Consider the following 19,511-nt stretch of genomic DNA (forward strand, 5'->3'; position numbering starts at 1 on the left):
AGGGTCGGACCAAAATTAACCGAGAACCGACCCTAAAAAGAACCGATACCGACCCGGACCTAAGCTAGTAGGTACAAAGTTCGGTTCCATGTATTCTTGGTAAATCGGTCTCGGGTCGGTTCCGGGTATATATGACTAAAAACCGAGTTGGACCTAGGAACCGAATTTGAGTTATATTTCATTTAAGTATGGGCTAAAAGCCCAATAGCAGCCTTTGATATTATAATCCCTAAACGATTGCTATATCATTCATAACAAAAGAGGACGCATCATTCATAACAAAATAGGACTGGCTGATCATTCATCTCATCTGCATTAAACTTCTCGGCTGGTCATTGACGAGGTAGTGATTTGATAACCTGTCAATAGAGAATACACAAGTCATATATTAATCCACAATTGATTTACAAAGTATATACAAAGAAAACAAATCGCTCGAATCATATAGTTTGTAATTTCTCACGATTTTATCATGTCTTCTTAGATGGTTCGAAACAGGATTAATTCAAACATCAATGTTTGGGACGAATTTGAGAAGTTTTCCGATGAGGACGGGAAGGCTAAGGCAAGATGCAAGCATTGCTCGACGGTTGTGAATGCGGACAAGAAAAAAATCGGAAAACTGGCAATGATAAGGCATCTCGAAAGATGTGAGAAATACTGATGATTAGCGAACGGTGGTGGTCCTGTGGATGAATATTAAAAATAATTTGAAGATGAAGGCTTTATGTTTTCTTTGATCACTGTACTTTTGTTTTTTTTAATTGAATTTGTATGAAGGTTTTTGACTTATTTTTAAAATCTATGATATGGTATAATTTTCTTTTATTGTTATTTAGTGTACGTGGGCGCATACACTCATACGTAAATGAAAACAAGTTATAGAATGAAAAGCGAATACAAGTAACAAATACGCGATTAAGCCAAATACGCGATTAAGCGATAAGTGTAAAATTAAGAGTTCATAAGTCTATGATTAGACGAACTGCTAATAAACGATTAAGCAATGAGTGTGAATTAATGAGTTGATTAGTCGATTAAGCGATAAGAGCCATGGCCAATTAATGAGATGATAAGTTTTTGAAAAGGCGATAAGTGTGAATTAGTTAGTTCATAAGCGATTAAGCGATAAGGGGCCAGGGCCCACAGACAGACTTGTAAAAAACGCAGGAACATATACGATTGTAATCATTATATATTATACATGCAATATTTTTTATACCTAAAATCAATAAGGGACGGCTGAAGAGTAAAGACTGCAGAACCCATACAAGAAACAGAAGTCTGCACCGTACAAAAAAACGCTGCTCTGATCAGGTTTGCAGTCTCACTGAAAACTTGTTTACTTGCAATTTTGTTTACAGTTTTAACTTCGCCTCTAGAAGTTATTAAAATCCGGTTTCAGGTTATTTTTTTACTTTTATTTGCTTTTGTATACCTGTTGTAAAGTGAAGCCTCTTGATTTGTTAGGGGAATATGGAATAATAAAGGATAGTTGTTGACTGATAGGCGGTTTGTAATAAAGTTTTACATTCTGGAGAAACTACTTAACAAAGATGGATTATTAATTCTAGAATATGGCTAATTATTTGTGAATTTGCAATACCATTAGGGGTTTTAGCATCTGTAGAAGATATTATTAAACCTTATATTGAAGTTAAAGCTACTTAATTATAAAAGGGTAAGGCATCTTATCTGTTGAAGCAATATATTGCTTTAATGCAAACTTTTTCTGTAGTAGCATAATGGCAAACTTAGAATCATTTAAACTTGTTGTAGATTTTTAATGTAGGCAGCTAACAGACCAGAAAAAATAAACCAGTCAAACTAGACCATGAATGCCATTACTTGCATAAAAATAAAAACACATTCAGGTATCTTTTAACCAGTCAAACTAATGGTCTGTTAGCAGTTAGCTGCCCCGCCAACACCTTTAATCTACTTTCTTAAACTGTAAGAAAATAAACACATATTCAGGTATCTTTTAACCAGTTTAATTCTTCTTTCTTTACATGCTGGTGACAGTCATAAAAATGACCGTTATACCCCTGGTGATAACAGACCAGAAAATATGTTCTCACATGAAAAGAATTATTGGCAACATTAAGCTTGTTTTATTCCTTAAATCGCCTTTTTTCATGCAGCCGACACTAATACCATTTATAACATACAAATGACATGTTTTCTGTTTCGTAAACTGTAGATGGATTCACCAATTGTCGACATCGAGAATGTATCAAGCGACGACTCTCACGGAGATAGAACCAGAAAGAGGAAGTCACAAAATGTCGAAAAACAAACCGCAAAAAAGAAAATTAAAACCACAACAACGAAGAAAACGACAGGTTCTAAAACATCGGGAAAATCTACTGTTTGGATTGATTTTGAGAAGTATAAAGATGAGGACGGAAACCAACGGGCAAGATGCAAGCATTGCTCGAAAGATTTGGCTGCGGACCCGTATAAAAATGGCACATCGGCGTTGAGTAAACACAGTAGGAGATTTGAAAAGCATCCGGACCGATTAAAAAACCAAAGCAATATTTTCTTGAAAAAAGGCGATGATGGCGAGGGCGGCAGTGGCAAGTGTGTTAGAATTGTTTCAGCGTAAAACTGCCAACGCTTCTGCTACAAAAACAGTTATCGTTAATTTATTTTTTAACGAGGTTATGGATATAGATAAGCATTTAAGGAATATGAAAGACGGATCTGACTTGGAAGGTAGACTTATGGGTGCTAAGATGCACCTGAAGTTCGACAAGTACCGGAGAAATCTACCGACTGGCAGATCATTTAATTACATTCTCTATTTTGCTGCAATTTTAGATCCGAGGTTAAAGGTTCGTGTTATTGAGTTTGGATTTGAGAGAATATTCAGGGCTGAAAAAAAAAGACGATGAGACATAAGATAATTTGAAGAAACGAGTTAAAATTGTAGTTAATAGTATAAAGGATGAATTGAACCTTTTGTATGAGCATTATGCATCAAGCAGTGAAAAACAAGCTTCAGATAAAGTTTCACCAAGTCAGGAGAACTTTGAACCATCATCACAAGGAGAGAGTGATTTTTTTACAGAATTTAAAGCGGGTGGCGGTTCTACATCTTATAACACCAAGTCAGAACTTGAGAGGTACCTAGACGACGGAGAGGAGGACCATTACAAGGGATTTGATATTCTGGGTTGGTGGAAGGCTGCATCTTCAAAATACCCGGTACTAGCGAAAATGGCGAAAGGTATGTTTTCTAATTAGTAGTTTATTTTTATTACTTATAATAATACGATAGTGTTAATTAGATTTTCTTCCTATCACTATAGACATATTGGCTATCCCGGTATCCAGTGTTGCTTCTGAAGAGGCGTTTAGTACAGGCGGAAGAGTTGTCGATACTTATCGAACTTCTTTATCAACTCCGATTGTCAAGGCATTGATATGTACAGAGGATTGGATTCGTGCATCAATTAAAAAGAAAATCTACATCGAAGATTCGGCAGAGTTCGATGACATTGGAAAAGGTAATTTTGACATACACCGACATACATCCTTGTTTGTTGTTTACGTTGTAATTATCATTATATTTGTTTTCATGTAGAAATTTATGATAAAGTTGAACCGGATCACATGAACATCGATGTCGATTAACGGATAGCTGGAGATGGATACGGAAAAACGAGAAAGGATTTAAACTTCTTAAAGTAGTATCGGTTTCAGTTCGTTTGCTTTGGATTTGTTGGATTTTGTTTGGACTTTTACATGTTTTTCGTTGTTATGTTTGACGTTAATATTTTTTTTGAATTTTTGGATGTTTAAGTTATCAAATTTTGGATGTTTAAGCATCAAATACTTGCAAATTCCTATCAGTTTTCAGTTATTATAGCAAACATATTAGTTATGGTACTTATTTCACTTCGACATTCTATCGAACACCTTGTGTGCGAAAAAGTGCAACCTTAGATACTAGCCTATTCAATGGATAATAATCAACATCAACCCACCAATTTAATGATAGCTATCAAACACTACAACAGTGGTTTCATACCAATCAAACAATTAACAGTGATACCAGAATTATAAGTGACTAGAACATACATACCTTCAAATTTGTGATATAATCCACCAATTTTGGAATCTGAAATAGTGATTGCAATTGTGATATAATCCACTGTGAGATGAATCTTCATACGTGTGTAACTGAAATTACATCTTCCATTTATCAATTGCACTTGAATAGTTGAAATGAAAATCGGGTTCGGGTATGGGGTAGGAACCGAGAGGACCGAGACACTAAGAACCGATACCCTATTATTTAAAGTAGGTCCACTGATCGGTTAATATTTTTATGCTGGATCGGGTATCGGGTCGGGTCGGGTCGGGTCGGGTAAAAGGCGGGTCGGGTCAGGTATTAAAGTTTGCTCACCCCTAACCGAGCCTTCTTGGCCAACATTGTAGTAGCGGAGAAGGGAAAGAAAAAGAAAGTTGAAGTCAAGGATGTTCCAGTGGTCCGTGAGTTTCCTCAGGTGTTCCCTGACGATCTCCCCGGACTACCGCCAAGTCGTGATATCGACTTTCGTATCGACCTCATTCCTGGAGCTAACCCTGTTGCCAAAGCCCCTTATCGACTCGCTCCATCCGAAATGCGGGAACTCTCGAACCAACTCCATGAATTACTCGAAAAAGGCTTTATTCGCCCAAGCACCTCTCCTTGGGGCGCGCCAGTCCTTTTCGTCAAAAAGAAGGACGGGTCGTTCCGGATGTGCATCGACTATCGGGAATTGAATAAGCTAACCATCAAGAACTGATACCCCTTGCCCCTAATCGACGATTTGTTTGATCAGCTACAAGGTGCATCATGTTTCTCGAAGATCGACTTACGATCAGGCTACCATCAATTGCGGATTCAAGAGGAAGACATCCCAAAAACCGCTTTTCGAACCCGTTATGGCCATTACGAATTTGTTGTTATGCCCTTTGGTCTAACCAACGCACCCGCGGTTTTTATGGACCTGATGAATCGCGTGTGTAAGCCTTATCTTGACCGTTTCGTCATCGTGTTCATCGACGATGTCTTGATTTATTCCAAAACGAAAACCGAACACGCGCAACATCTACGTTTGGTTCTCGAGTTACTTCAGGGGAACCAAATCTATGCCAAGTTCTCCAAGTGCGAATTCTGGTTGGAGGAGGTTCAGTTTCTGGGTCACATCGTGAATAGTCAAGGTATCCATGTCGATCCTGCGAAGATTGAAGCTGTTAAAAGCTGGATTACGCCTAAGAACCCGTCAGAAGTTCGTTCTTTTCTCGGACTAGCGGGCTATTATCGACGATTCATTGAAGGATTCTCCAAGATCGCTGTGCCACTTACCGCTCTTACGCATAAGGACAAGCCTTTTGTGTGGGGAAACGCGCAAGAGACTGCCTTCCAAACCCTCAAGCATATGCTGTGCAACGCTCCGATTCTTACGCTGCCCAACGGAAGCGACAACTTCATTGTCTACTGTGATGCTTCTAACCTTGGTCTCGGCTGTGTCCTCATGCAGCGAGACAAGGTTATAGCCTACGCATCTCGTCAGCTCAAGATCCACGAGAAGAACTATACAACCCATGACCTCGAGCTAGGCGCGGTTGTCTTTGCATTGAAGATTTGGCGACACTACCTGTATGGCACTAGGTGTACAATCTACACTGATCACAGGAGTTTACAACACATCTTTAATCAGAGGGAACTTAATATGCGTCAACGCCGATGGGTAGAACTTCTCAACGATTACGACTGTGAGATTCGTTATCACCCAGGCAAGGCAAATGTGGTTGCCAACGCGCTCAGCAGAAAGAGTTACGTGCTCAGTACCCGAAACATCCAAGCCCAACACAATCTCGAGATCCTTATCCGCGAAGCTCAACATGCTTGCTTTAACGAGCGTACATTGAAGAAAGAGAGGATCTATCACGATGGAGCTCAGTTAGTAAGCAAATCAGATGGGATATTCTATTATCTGGACCGAATTTGGATCCCTAAACGGACCGATTTGCGAAAGATTATCATGAACGAAGCCCACAAATCCCGATACTCCATTCATCCCGGCGCTGACAAGATGTACCAGGACCTTCGCTATAAGTACTGGTGGCCGGGCATGAAACGGGATATCGCCCTCTACGTTGGAAGTTGCTTAACCTGTGCAAGAGTCAAGGCTGAACATCAAAGACCTTCTGGCTTACTCGAACAACCGCCGATACCTATATGGAAGTGGGAGTGTATAGCTATAGACTTCATAACAAAACTCCCGCCCACGCCATCAGGTCACGACAGTATTTGGGTCATATTCGATCGTCTAACGAAATCAGCCCACTTTTTGCCGATACGAGAAGACTATAAGGTGGAGCGACTAGCCCAAAATCTACACCGACGAGATCATTCGTAATCATGGTACGCCTCGTCACATCATTTCAGATCGTGACGCTCGGTTCACTTCGCGCGATACGAGAAGACTATAAGGTGGAGCGACTAGCCCAAAATCTACACCGACGAGATCATTCGTAATCATGGTACGCCTCGTCACATCATTTCAGATCGTGACGCTCGGTTCACTTCGCGATTGTGGGAAACGTTTCAAGCGGCCCTTGGTACGTCGCTTAATCTGAGTACTGCATTCCATCCTCAAACCGACGGACAGACTGAAAGAACGATCCGTACTCTTGAAGACATGCTCCGAGCGTGTGTCATAGATTTTGGTGGTAGTTGGAACAAACACCTGCCATTGGTGGAATTCTCGTACAATAACAGCTATCATGCCAGCATCCAAATGGCACCTTTCGAGGCTTTGTATGGTAGAAGATGTCGATCGCCTATTGTGTGGCACGAGATCAGTCACTCGCAACTAACCGGTCCCGAGATTCTACAAGAAACGACTGACAAAATCCACCAGATTCGAGACAACTTGGTGAAAGCTCGGAACAGACAGAAAAGTTACGCCGATAAAAGACGCAAGCCCCTTGAATTTGAAGTTGGTGAGTACGTACTCTTAAAGGTATCACCTTGGAAGGGTGTAGCCCGATTCGACAAGAAAGGGAAACTAGCGCCTCGATATGTTGGACCTTTTAGGATTCTGGAAAGGATCGGAAAAGTCGCCTACAGACTCGAATTACCGGAGGAACTTAGTAACGTCCACCCGACTTTCCACGTCTCTAACCTCTGATACGTGGTCGAAAACTTGTTATCGTTTGTGCTTAAGTTGATGTTTTTACATAGCTTTTAATCTTGAATAGCTTACTTTTAATGGGATTTGTGTTTTACAGGTCTAAAAGAGTTTAAGGAGCTAATCGGGAGCTAAACGGAGCACCGGGACGTGAATCGGATCAACCGGGGATGTGAAATGAACAAAACCGGGTTAATCACGAAGATTGGATGTGTTTTGGGAATGTTAATGGATTTAAAATGAATATATTGGAAGATGGCATGATAGAGGGCTGAATTACGAGTACATGGGCGAAAACGGTGAGTAAAACGGAGCTATAACGAAGAAGTTATGAAGAAAACAGTTTCGGACGAAATAGGAAAAACTAGAGGGCGTCGGGGACGGGCTCTAGGCCATCGCCGACGGGCTCTAGAAAGTTCCGTCGTGAAAAAATGCCCGTAAACAGCCAAACAAGCCGTCGGGTGATTTCAGCAAATGGGGAGGTCGTCGCCAACGGGTCCCAGGCCATCGACGACGGGTTGTGGTTTCCTGAAACGCGAAAAATTGGGTATCTTTGATATAGGAACGATTCTAATTGGTCTTGGGGCATTCAACTCGGGAGTTACACTCCTTGGAAGGTTTGAATCTTGTTCTTGGAGCCATAATCACAAAACCATCACCTACCATTCCATCTCTATCATCAAGAATCATCACAACATCCGAATCACCATCTTCATTCTTCATCATCCCCAATTCACCTCCACAACCCTAGTTCTTCATCCATTCACCACTTCACCATCATCAATCATTCCATAAACCCTAATTCTCCACCATTCCTTCATCCTACAAGCTTCAAGATGACTCCATCCGCATTCCAAACATTCGGTGATCAAGTTGCATCAACCATGAGCGGCTAATCATCTCGGTTTCACCCCGGTGTAGGTAGTTGTTAATTTTAGGGTTTCAATTTGTTCTTGTTTCATCTTAGTGACAATTTATATTTGGTTTTTGAAACTTTTGACAATAGTATTACATTTGTTACGAATTCGTAAATTGTTGAACGATGTTAAAAGTTATGACTTTGCGAAACGGTGATATGTAATTGTACGTTGTCGTTGTTAGGATTTACTTGTGTTGATTACAAAGTGTCTTTTTGTCCGTTCTTCGGGACGTCGATAGCTAGTAGCACCTAAGTCACGGTACACTAAATCCGTTAATCGAATGCAATTGAGTTGAAACTAAAACTTGTAGAAATCCTAGGTTAATAATTACCGAAACCGGGCGTGATTCCTTTTTATTATTATTGTTCTAGTAACCATTTTTTATTGCAATCGTTAATTAGTAGTGTTAATCATTCTCATCAATTCATTTAGTTAAAAATCATATTTCTCAATTAAACGAAAACACAAAAATTATTCTAGTAAGCTTCATAATCGTGACAATTGTTTTAATTCATTCGAATCCACACACAAACCACATACTCTTCGTGGATCGACCCCTTACTACCACTAACACATTGTTAAGGTAAATTTGGGCTTATAAATATTATCTTTGACCGGTGCGCGACACTCCGATCAAATTTTGGCGCCGCTGCCGGGGAGTGCGTGCGCTTTGTGTTTGGATATTGTTTGAATTCGTGTGATTAACTGTTTAAATTGTTTAGCTTCTTTTTGCACTTTGTCTTTTTTTTTTTGTTACGCGGGGTGTGTTACTTGTGCAGGTTACAGGTAGTGCATGCATACGCGAAATTCCGGAAGGACTTCACCGTTAGTCTACGAACCGGAAATCGAAAGAGTTGCAAGAAGGAACCTAGCAAGCCGGTTAGAAGCAACTCTTACTTCTAATCAAATCAACCAAACACCACCACTCACACCGACCGTTGAAACCGACTCAATGGCGAACCAAAATTCCAACCAAAACCTCAATGCAAATCAATTTCAATCCCGAGGAACCTTTTATCCCGCCCAAAATGTTCAACCTATACCTCAAGAACAACCCGGTGGTAACACCAACGCTAGACCACCCACTCCACCTTTCCGAAACCAAAATCCCAATAACACCCAACGAACACCCCAACAACAAACCCTTCATCAACAAGCGTCGTTACCCATCAACCTTGATGATAGGAATGTTAATTCCGATCGTAGAGGTAATCGTGATCGCGGCAATCCCGCGAACGAAGACCCATTTTTCAACATCGAGGACTTGAGAAATGCAATCCCCGATGATGAACCTTATAGTGTTCCCGGTTATCAATCGCCGGAACATGTAAGCATTCATACAGAAAATTCGGATGATGGGGGTTACTTTGATGATCGAGTGGATGACGATGAAGATTGGGGATACATTAATAGGGGTAATGTCTACAATGCAAGAGAGTATGAAGATGAAGAGTTTGGCTATCAAAATGCCAATTACGTTGGGGAGGATGATTATGGTTATGGGAATAGAAGGAATGACGGTTACGGAAATAACCGCAAACCACGAAACAACCACCAACGGAACCGGAATGATGGGTTTTACAACAACAACAATGCTAACCCTAACCGGATTCCTCGTTTCGTGGGAGGTGGTCATCAAGGGGGTAACCAAGGTAGGAATCAAGGAAGGGATGAGAGAAGGGATGATAGAAAGAAGAGATGATAGAAGGGATAACTGAAGAGTGGGTGATCAAGAAGTTAACGGTCCCTATCGTCGTCAACAACCTCCACGGGGAGTGAATGATCGTTTTAGGCCGGTGGTCACCAAAAGTGATTCACCAATCGTTTGTGAGAGGAGGATGTTTGATTGTAAACCACATTACATCAACATACTTCCTCATTTTAATGGAAGGTCTAACGACGAACCGTACACACAATTGGCAGAGTTTTCTTCCATTTGCAACACTATTGGGGGGCAGAACTTCGCACTAGAGGAGGTCAAACTTCGCTTGTTCCAATTTTCATTGAAAGACAAAGCGAAGCAATGGTTCCTTACACTTCCGGCCAATAGCATTCGCACATGGGGAGAAATGCAACAAGCTTTTCTGGATGAGTATTATTCAATGGCAAAGACCGACGATGCTCGTGATGAAATTAGGTCTTTTCGCCAATTTTCGGGCGAACTGTTGCATGAAGCCTTCACAAGATTTAGGGAGTTGATGCGAAAGTGCCCACATCATCAAATAGAAAAGTGGGAATTGGTCAAATGCTTTGTACGGGGTTTGGACGACAACACATGGAACCGACTTGAATCAACGAGCAATGGGACCCTTCTAAGCAACCATGAAGATGATGATTGGGAGTTTTTGGAGCGGATGAGCAAACGGTCAAAGGAAAAGGAATCGGCCGACCGAGCCAAAAAGCACCCTACCTCAAGGTCATGGCCCGATCGTGATGCAAGTTCTAAGGATCGGATTGATACGTTGGAGCGGGAATTGGCCCGCATGAAGAAGAAGGAAGTGGGTGCGGTACAATATAGCGTATGTGAAGAATGTGGTGACATCGGTCACCGGACCGAGAATTGTCAAGCCACCGTGGAGGTGAATCAAGTGTATGGGGACCGAAGGCAATATGATATGAACTCTAACACTTACCACCCCGGGTTGAGGAACCATCCTAACTTTAGGTATGGTAATGCCTCTAACCAAATGAATCCGAATTTCCAATCTGGAAATCAAGGCGGGTATTCGCACCAAACTCGCCAAAGAGGTTACAACCAAGATGGTCGCGGGTTGACGAATAATCAAGGAGGTGGTGGTGATTTGAATGCAAAGATGGATGCAATGCTTTTGATGATGCAAGAGTCCAAGAAAGAGAATGAAATTCGGGACAAATCGCATGAAGCATTAGCGAAACAAGTTGGCCAACTTGCGGAGGAAATGGCACAAATGAGGGGGAGCATGGGAAAGCTCCCAAGTGACACCACGGTGAACCCTAAGCATCAAAGTTCAAGCACGGGCAATGTGAGGAATGTGCACATTAGCGCGGTAAGTCTTCTTTCAAATGATGAGGTTTGTAGTAGTGTTGAAAGCATTCCACCACAATGCGTTGATGGTGTAGTGGGAAATACAAGAGATGAGTTGGAAAGTAAAAATGAACAAGAAACGATTTCACAAATTAAAATTGAAAAAATGAATAAAAATTCTTTTTGTGAAAATTGTTTAAATCAAATTAAACCGATTAATGCATCAAAAGTTGAGGAACGGTACCCACCGAAGGATGAGAGGTGGGAAAATTTTAAACAAGCAAAAATTAATTTACCGTTACTCGATGACATTAAAAAGGTTCCGGCTCATGTGGAATGCTTAAAGGAGTTAAGCATCGAAAAACGGCACAACAAATTACCCGAACCGGTTGATTTGATATCACATGTTAGTGCCGTTCTATCGAGTGCCATTCCTCAAAAAGCTCAAGATCCGGGAGATCCTCTTATTCCAATTCGAATTGGAACCTTCAAAATTGAGAGGGCGCTCCTCAATCTTGGAGCTTGTGTGAGCATTTTACCCGGGAGTTTGTATGACCAATACGATTTTGGTCCATTAAAAAATTTTGATACTCCCGTGGTATTGGCCGTTTAGACTCTCACGCATCCAAGGGGGATGGTGGAGGATGTGATTGTTAAGGTGGATGATTGCTACTACCCAGTTGGCTTTTTGGTAGTAGACTATGTTGGGTGTGTTGAGGATACCCAACCGGTAGTTATCTTGGGTAGACCGTTCTTGGCAACTGCTAATGCCATAATTAATTGTGCAACGGGAACGGTAAGCATGAAGTTTGGGGACCGGGAATTAAATTTAAATGTTTTTCCAAATTTCACTAACCCGCTCGGTGAGGATAAGTGTCCTAAAAAGGACATGAATCCAAACAAAAAGGTGTGTGCTATGGTTGGTAGGTTTGAAGAAACAAGGAAGAAAACAGTCAAGAAAAAGAAGGCGAAAAAGTCACCTCTAGAAAAGAAGAAGGAAGATGAGGTGAGGAAATTTGGACCGTTTGGCAACAAATGGTATGAATCACCGGTGGGTGATTTCGAGGAGTTTGTAGGCGGCAAGCATGCCATTCGACCACCATGAGGTGGTAAGTCAATTGTTGTTGTATATTTTATTTCGCATTTCGTTTTAGTTGTTACCCGTAGTTTAGTTAGTATTGTTGTTGTTGTATAATTTTGTTTTTTCGTTTTAGTAGTTAAATGAACGTTGTGGGTGTGTTCCCTATATAACCCTTACGAGACCTACTCGTCCTCCCAAGCTATTGGGAGGTTTAAAAGGGCTTGTTGCATACGCTAAATGCAACCGTGATTCCTACGAAAGTGAGTTAGGGCTGTTATTGTTGTACATTCTTTTCCACAAAAATCAAGGTAATTTAACGCATGATTTGGTAACACTTTCATAAAAATGGTAGAACTAAGTAGCTAACAAATTTCAATGGTTGTGAGAAGCATGCTTCTACACAAGGGTTAAAATTTGTAGGTACATTATGTTCCCGGGACAACCGTTTTATGAAGAGAAGAAGAAGATATGGGTATCAAGCGACAAAAATCAGGTGCATGCGTTTCCTTTTTACCTTGATTCTTAGTTTACTAATAAGTGGATTGTATTTTGTATTTTATTTTTCCGGGGTGAAATTTTGGGAAGGTTAGCCGTGTCACATCCCTTGTGCATTTTTAAAACTCTAGTTCTTACACATTGAGGACAATGTTTACCTCAAGTGTGGGGATGGGGGAGTAGTAAAAGTTTTCGATTTTGACCCGTTCATTTAAACACTACACATTGAGGACAATGTTTACCTCAAGTGTGGGGATGGGGGAAAATTTCAAAAATTTTTCAAAAATTTCTTGTTTCAAAAGCGATCTTAAAAGCACAAGTAACTAAGTTAACAGGGGATGGCACAACCCATTTGGTCTTTTGTCATGGTCAAGCTCAAATTAATAGCATGACGGGTATTTAGCGGGTGGTTATTTGGGAATAATTCGCCTAAAGAACTAGCATTTTATGTATATCACATACCATACCCTTATACGTGAGGTTTTGAGCCACTTTTATATCATAGATTTACATATACATGTTTCTTTGTTTGAGTGGACCATTAGCCACGTATTGTAGAACTTGCGACTTTTGATACGTTTGAGACCATAGACCGAATACAAGCACGAGAATGATTAAGGCATTAGGTAAACCTTTTCCGTTTACACCATTTATATATCCTTACCCAAAAAAAAATTATCCCTTAGTAGCCAATTTTGAGCCTAACCCTTTCGTTTGACCACCCTTTAGCCCATAACCTTAAACCTTTTTGTTTTTAACCCGTGTGATGGAAATTCGATTATAGGAGTCAAGTTTGTATAGTTGTTTGTTTGTTTGCATATAAAAAAAAGAGAAAAATCAGAAAATGTTATGAAAAAGACGAGAAAATTGTTGAGAAAAGAACAAAAATATTTGTTCTTAGTTAAGAAATAAAAGGCGAAAGCTTGTTGCCTTCTAGTTTGATATTGGTAGTTAGTTGTGCGTAGATTAGTTGTTTTGTAATAAAAATTGAATTTGCATCACCTTAGCCACTTTAAAATATCCTATTTCCTACCCTTAGCCTAGCCCTGTTACAACCCGTTCAAAGACCTTATGACTTGTGCTTGATATTCGTGCTCGGTGGTGGAGAATGATTGAGTTGCAAGCCTATGCGGGTACGTGTTCTAATCGGTTTTGAGCGATTAATTGATTGAAGTGCTAATACATTATACACATTAGCCAAGTTATAAACCGAGTGGAGAGAACATTGTGAGGGATGTGCATGACTTGTTAGTTTTATGGGCGGGCTAATCTTGGATAACCATTTTTTTGTGATTAGTCACTTCACCGTTAAATATGTTGAAAATTGTAAACAGTTTGAACTTTAGTATGACAATTGACCTTAACCTTCGTCTCGGGAATGGGGAGTGTATTCGTTGTTCGACCCACGTGAAAGTGAAAAAACAGATTTGCTTGAGGGCAAGCAAAAGACAAGTGTGGGGATGTGATACGTGGTCGAAAACTTGTTATCGTTTGTGCTTAAGTTGATGTTTTTACATAGCTTTTAATCTTGAATAGCTTACTTTTAATGGGATTTGTGTTTTACAGGTCTAAAAGAGTTTAAGGAGCTAATCGGGAGCTAAACGGAGCACCGGGACGTGAATCGGATCAACCGGGGATGTGAAATGAACAAAACCGGGTTAATCACGAAGATTGGATGTGTTTTGGGAATGTTAATGGATTTAAAATGAATATATTGGAAGATGGCATGATAGAGGGCTGAATTACGAGTACGTGGGCGAAAACGGTGAGTAAAACGGAGCTATAACGAAGAAGTTATGAAGAAAACAGTTTCGGACGAAACAGGAAAAACTAGAGGGCGTCGGGGACGGGCTCTAGGCCATCGCCGACGGGCTCTAGAAAGTTCCGTCGTGAAAAAATGCCCGTAAACAGCCAAACAAGCCGTCGGGTGATTTCAGCAAATGGGGAGGCCGTCGCCGACGGGTCCCAGGCCGTCGGCGACGGGTTGTGGTTTCCTGAAACGCGAAAAATTGGGTATCTTTGATATAGGAACGATTCTAATTGGTCTTGGGGCATTCAACTCGGGAGTTACACTCCTTGGAAGGTTTGAATCTTGTTCTTGGAGCCATAATCACAAAACCATCACCTACCATTCCATCTCTATCATCAAGAATCATCACAACATCCGAATCACCATCTTCATTCTTCATCATCCCCAATTCACCTCCACAACCCTAGTTCTTCATCCATTCACCACTTCACCATCATCAATCATTCCATAAACCCTAATTCTCCACCATTCCTTCATCCTACAAGCTTCAAGATGACTCCATCCGCATTCCAAACATTCGGTGATCAAGTTGCATCAACCATGAGCGGCTAATCATCTCGGTTTCACCCCGGTGTAGGTAGTTGTTAATTTTAGGGTTTCAATTTGTTCTTGTTTCATCTTAGTGACAATTTGTATTTGGTTTTTGAAACTTTTGACAATAGTATTACAGTTGTTACGAATTCGTAAATTGTCGAACGATGTTAAAAGTTATGACTTTGCGAAACGGTGATATGTAATTGTACGTTGTTGTTGTTAGGATTTACTTGTGTTGATTACAAAGTGTCTTTTTGTCCGTTCTTCGGGACGTCGATAGCTAGTAGCACCTAAGTCACGGTACACTAAATCCGTTAATCGAATGCAATTGAGTTGAAACTAAAACTTGTAGAAATCCTAGGTTAATAATTACCGAAACCGGGCGTGATTCCTTTTTATTATTATTGTTCTAGTAACCATTTTTTATTGCAATCGTTAATTAGTAGTGTTAATCATTCTCATCAATTCATTTAGTTAAAAATCATATTTCTCAATTAAACGAAAACACAAAAATTATTCTAGTAAGCTTCATAATCGTGACAATTGTTTTAATTCATTCGAATCCACACACAAACCACATACTCTTCGTGGATCGACCCCTTACTACCACTAACACATTGTTAAGGGTAATTTGGGCTTATAAATATTATCTTTGACCGGAGCGCGACACTCCGATCAACCTCCGAAAATGCCTTGCTGATCATGATCTAATCGTACCACTCGACGATCTTCAGGTCAACGAAACGTTACACTTCGTGGAAAAGCCTGTCGAAATCATGGATCGCCAAACCAAGCAACTCAGGCGCTCCCGCATCCCGATCGTGAAAGTCCTATGGGAAGGCAAACGAGGCGCGGAGTTCACTTGGGAACTCGAAAGCGACATGAAGGCCAAGTACCCGCAGTTGTTTAAATAAATAGATCTGAAGCATCAAATTGGTAAATCACGGCGTTGTGTAGCCTTCGACTTAATTTCGGGACGAAATTCCCTAAACAAGGGGAGGCTGTAACACCCCGTGTTTTCGAATGTCAAAGTCAAAGTCAAAGTCCAAGTCAACTTTGACTTCTTTGACTGTTAATGCTCTTTTTACTTTTGTATTATGTGGAGTAAGTGTTGTATAAATGAAATGATCGAATGTTTAATCAATGCGACCGATTTACGACTGTGAATAGTAGGAAGTAACAATGCGATAAAGTTAATTAATCAATAATCAAGCTAATCGATTCATCAATCAAGCTCGAGACTCGAAATATGCGAACTCTGGTATTGTTATACGTGTATGTGTGCCTTATGTGTTACTTGTGCGTGTTTACTTATATGTTTGGTGTGGTATTCAAGCGAATCAATCGAATACGCTACTCGATTGGTAAACATTACTCTTCGGATCATGAGATACTATGCTTCAACACTTAATCGTTTTACAAGTCGTTCGTAGTAGGGAATGCCAGCCGATCGAACAGTCTGTTCGATCGAGCGACATCCTGTTGAGAATCACTTCAAAAGTTCCCAGCCGATCGGTTAAGCCGGCCGATCAAACGGACCGTTCGATCGATCGACCTGAAAGGTAAGAACACCTTAGTGTTCTCATATACTACAACGAAAACTTCAAAAGTTCAAATCCTCAAACACAAACACACCAGAGGAAGAAATAATCCACTCGAATGGCCTAGCCGATCGAGCCTACCGGCCGATCGAACAGGACTGTCCAATCAGATATACCAGCCGATCGAACAGACCGTTCGATCCAACCTGCCGTTCGATCGACCAGCCTATTCGATCCATTCACACTTGTCTTATTTTCCACGTTACTCATTGTTGTGCTATCGAACTATTCAGGCTAACCCTACTCTCAGCGCTCCCTTCAATCCATAATCAATCACTGTGAGTATACTCGAACCCTTTTTGCTTTAGCACTTTTGGGTGTTACATACGTTACTTATCAAAATCACAATCGAACACACTATTCAAACTATTTGAACGCTAACCGATTGCATGTATTACGTGATTAAATGTATGCTTGTTGTTATGTTTACACGTGGAATGTTGTCTACCTGCCTTAGCAACGTAGTACTATAGTTTGGACTCAGCACCCGTTCACGCGGGGGTTGTTAAGGATAATTACTTGCATGATTTACGGTGGTGATCATGTATTGTGAACTGTCTCGGACAGTCAACCCGCAGTCGTTGGTATTGCTAGGTCCATGTCGATAATTAACGTGCATCATTTCCCTCTGTGTACGTGCTGGTTATGCGTAAACTATTCGAACTCTATATGCTATTATCAAACTTGTATGCTCTCCTTTACATTATATGTACTGACTTTATTTTAACGTATGTGACAGGTGTCTAGGATGCTTACTTGCTTTCTCTGCTGTGAAATCGAGGCTAGGAAAGAGTCTAGAAACCAAGACAATTTATATTTATGTGTTTAAATCTGAGTTGTCGGAACATGTTTTTGTTTAAAGGATATCTATGTCTGTAATAACTAAATTTATCTTATGGGTCACGGTATGGGACGTGGTATTTAAACTATTCGGTAATAGTAGTTGTTATGGAATTTCTTTGAACAATCTGTTTCGCTTAGTGCCGCGCCCCGATGATTCCGCCATCGGTTGGAGTGTGACAGTTGGGGTGTGACAGTTGGGGTGTGACACATTTTTTCTTTGAAAACCCCCCTAAGTTAAATTGCAAATAATGAAAAGTTTTGGGTTAAAGTTAAAAAAACAAATTATGTAGGGTTAAAATTGTAAAAGATAAAAATCTTTGGGTTAAAAGTAAAAAAACAAACTTTTTTTTGAAAACACCCAAAGCACAACGTACAAGTGATGATGCACAAAGAAGTTGCAAAGTTATATATGGAATAATTAGGTTAGAACCACGTGTGTTACATAGATTGATTAAATATAAGTTTATATACGAAGTAATAAAATAGTTAAAAGATGAACTTTGACACGCTATTTACATTTTAGAATTAACTATGAAATCAAAGAGATTTAGGCGGTGATATTGTGAATAGTTGATTATATAATTTATTTATATATCATAAGAATCCCTTGTGTTACACAGTTGGGGTAAAGATAATGTTATATACATTTAATTATAACAAAAAAAGTTAAGTATATAAAAAACACTCATGTATTGCTCAGATTAAATAAACACACGTATTACAGCAAGATAGCTATAAAATAATAACCCTACTTTTATTATATTTTGAACTAGGTTAGAACCCCGTGTATTACACGGGTTAAATAAATGTAATTTTATATACTAAATGAAAAAACAATATATTTTAAAAAACCTCATTTATTACACATGTTGAGTAAATATAATTTTATATATTGTATAATAAAAAAAGTTATATCTTTAACAACCTCGTTTATTGTGCAGTTTGAATAAATGTATTTTTATATACCAAACAATAAAAAAAATATATATTTTAAAAAACCATGTGTATTCACGGGTGGGAGAAATGTAATTTTATATACTAAACAATAAAAAAAGTTATATTTAAAAAAACTCTATGTATTGTACGGGTTGAATAAATCTAATTTTATATAGGAAATAATAAAAAATGTTATATCTTTAAAAACCCTGTGTATTACACAGGTTTATCTATTGTTAAAAAAATCTTTCTAAATCAATATGAATTTTTTTATTATTTTTAAATTAGGTTAGTACTATTTTAAATTTTTGGTTTGATTAATAAGTTGTTTAATATAATTTCTCATAGTTAACAATAATAACATTAACAATAAATAATATGCATGTTTATCTATGTTAAGTGAAACAATGCTTTTTAGTTTATATAAGACTTTAGGATTTGTAGTTAAGTTTATGCCAATAATTTAGAGTTGATAAGATTTATGTTGATTTAATTAATATTTAATAATTTAAATTGTAGTTAGGTTTATGTCAATAATTTAGAGTTGATAAGATTTATATTGATTTAATTAATATTTAATAATTTAAATTAAATAATAATTATCTACCATTAACTAACGATGGTCTAGAATAATGACAATTATTTCTATGGATTTCATTATTCATAAAAAAAACGTTTGACTTTCTATTATCGAAAATTTTATCACTATACATATTTAATTTGATGGTACTCTATTGATTTTAATATAGATTAACAGTTAACAATATCTAAAAGTTTGTGGTTTCATTTTAGAAGAATCATTGACGGATTCATGATTTTTTTCCAATGGGTTCAATGGTTTTAGATGCTCCAAACTATAGAATCGGACATAAAAAAAATTTCCGGGTCAGATCAGGTAAGGTTCATCACATTACCTGGGTCATTTGTGGCATACATGCAACACCAGATTGTGGATAGCTATGTAGAATAACTTCCATTATGTAAGGCACGTTTTAACAATGAATTTATTTGAAGTAATGCAAAAGGCGAAAATATTAAGTGATTACATATTGAACTTTCTAACTTCAGAAAGTTTTATACATATACAGATCAAC

General features: G+C 39.1%; 1 protein-coding gene across 1 annotated transcript; it reads left to right on the forward strand.

Moving 5' to 3' along the window:
- Positions 1-10,182: 10,182 nt before the first annotated feature.
- LOC110892675 lies at positions 10,183-12,222 on the forward strand. Its single transcript, XM_022139824.1, has 3 exons — positions 10,183-11,239; positions 11,348-11,643; positions 11,731-12,222. The coding sequence occupies exons 1-3, from the start codon at positions 10,183-10,185 to the stop codon at positions 12,220-12,222; spliced, it is 1,845 nt and encodes a 614-aa protein (XP_021995516.1).
- The last annotated feature ends 7,289 nt before the right edge of the window (positions 12,223-19,511 follow it).

This window comes from Helianthus annuus, chromosome 12, assembly GCF_002127325.2.
Source record: "Helianthus annuus cultivar XRQ/B chromosome 12, HanXRQr2.0-SUNRISE, whole genome shotgun sequence".
In the NCBI taxonomy this organism is placed as follows: domain Eukaryota; kingdom Viridiplantae; phylum Streptophyta; class Magnoliopsida; order Asterales; family Asteraceae; genus Helianthus; species Helianthus annuus.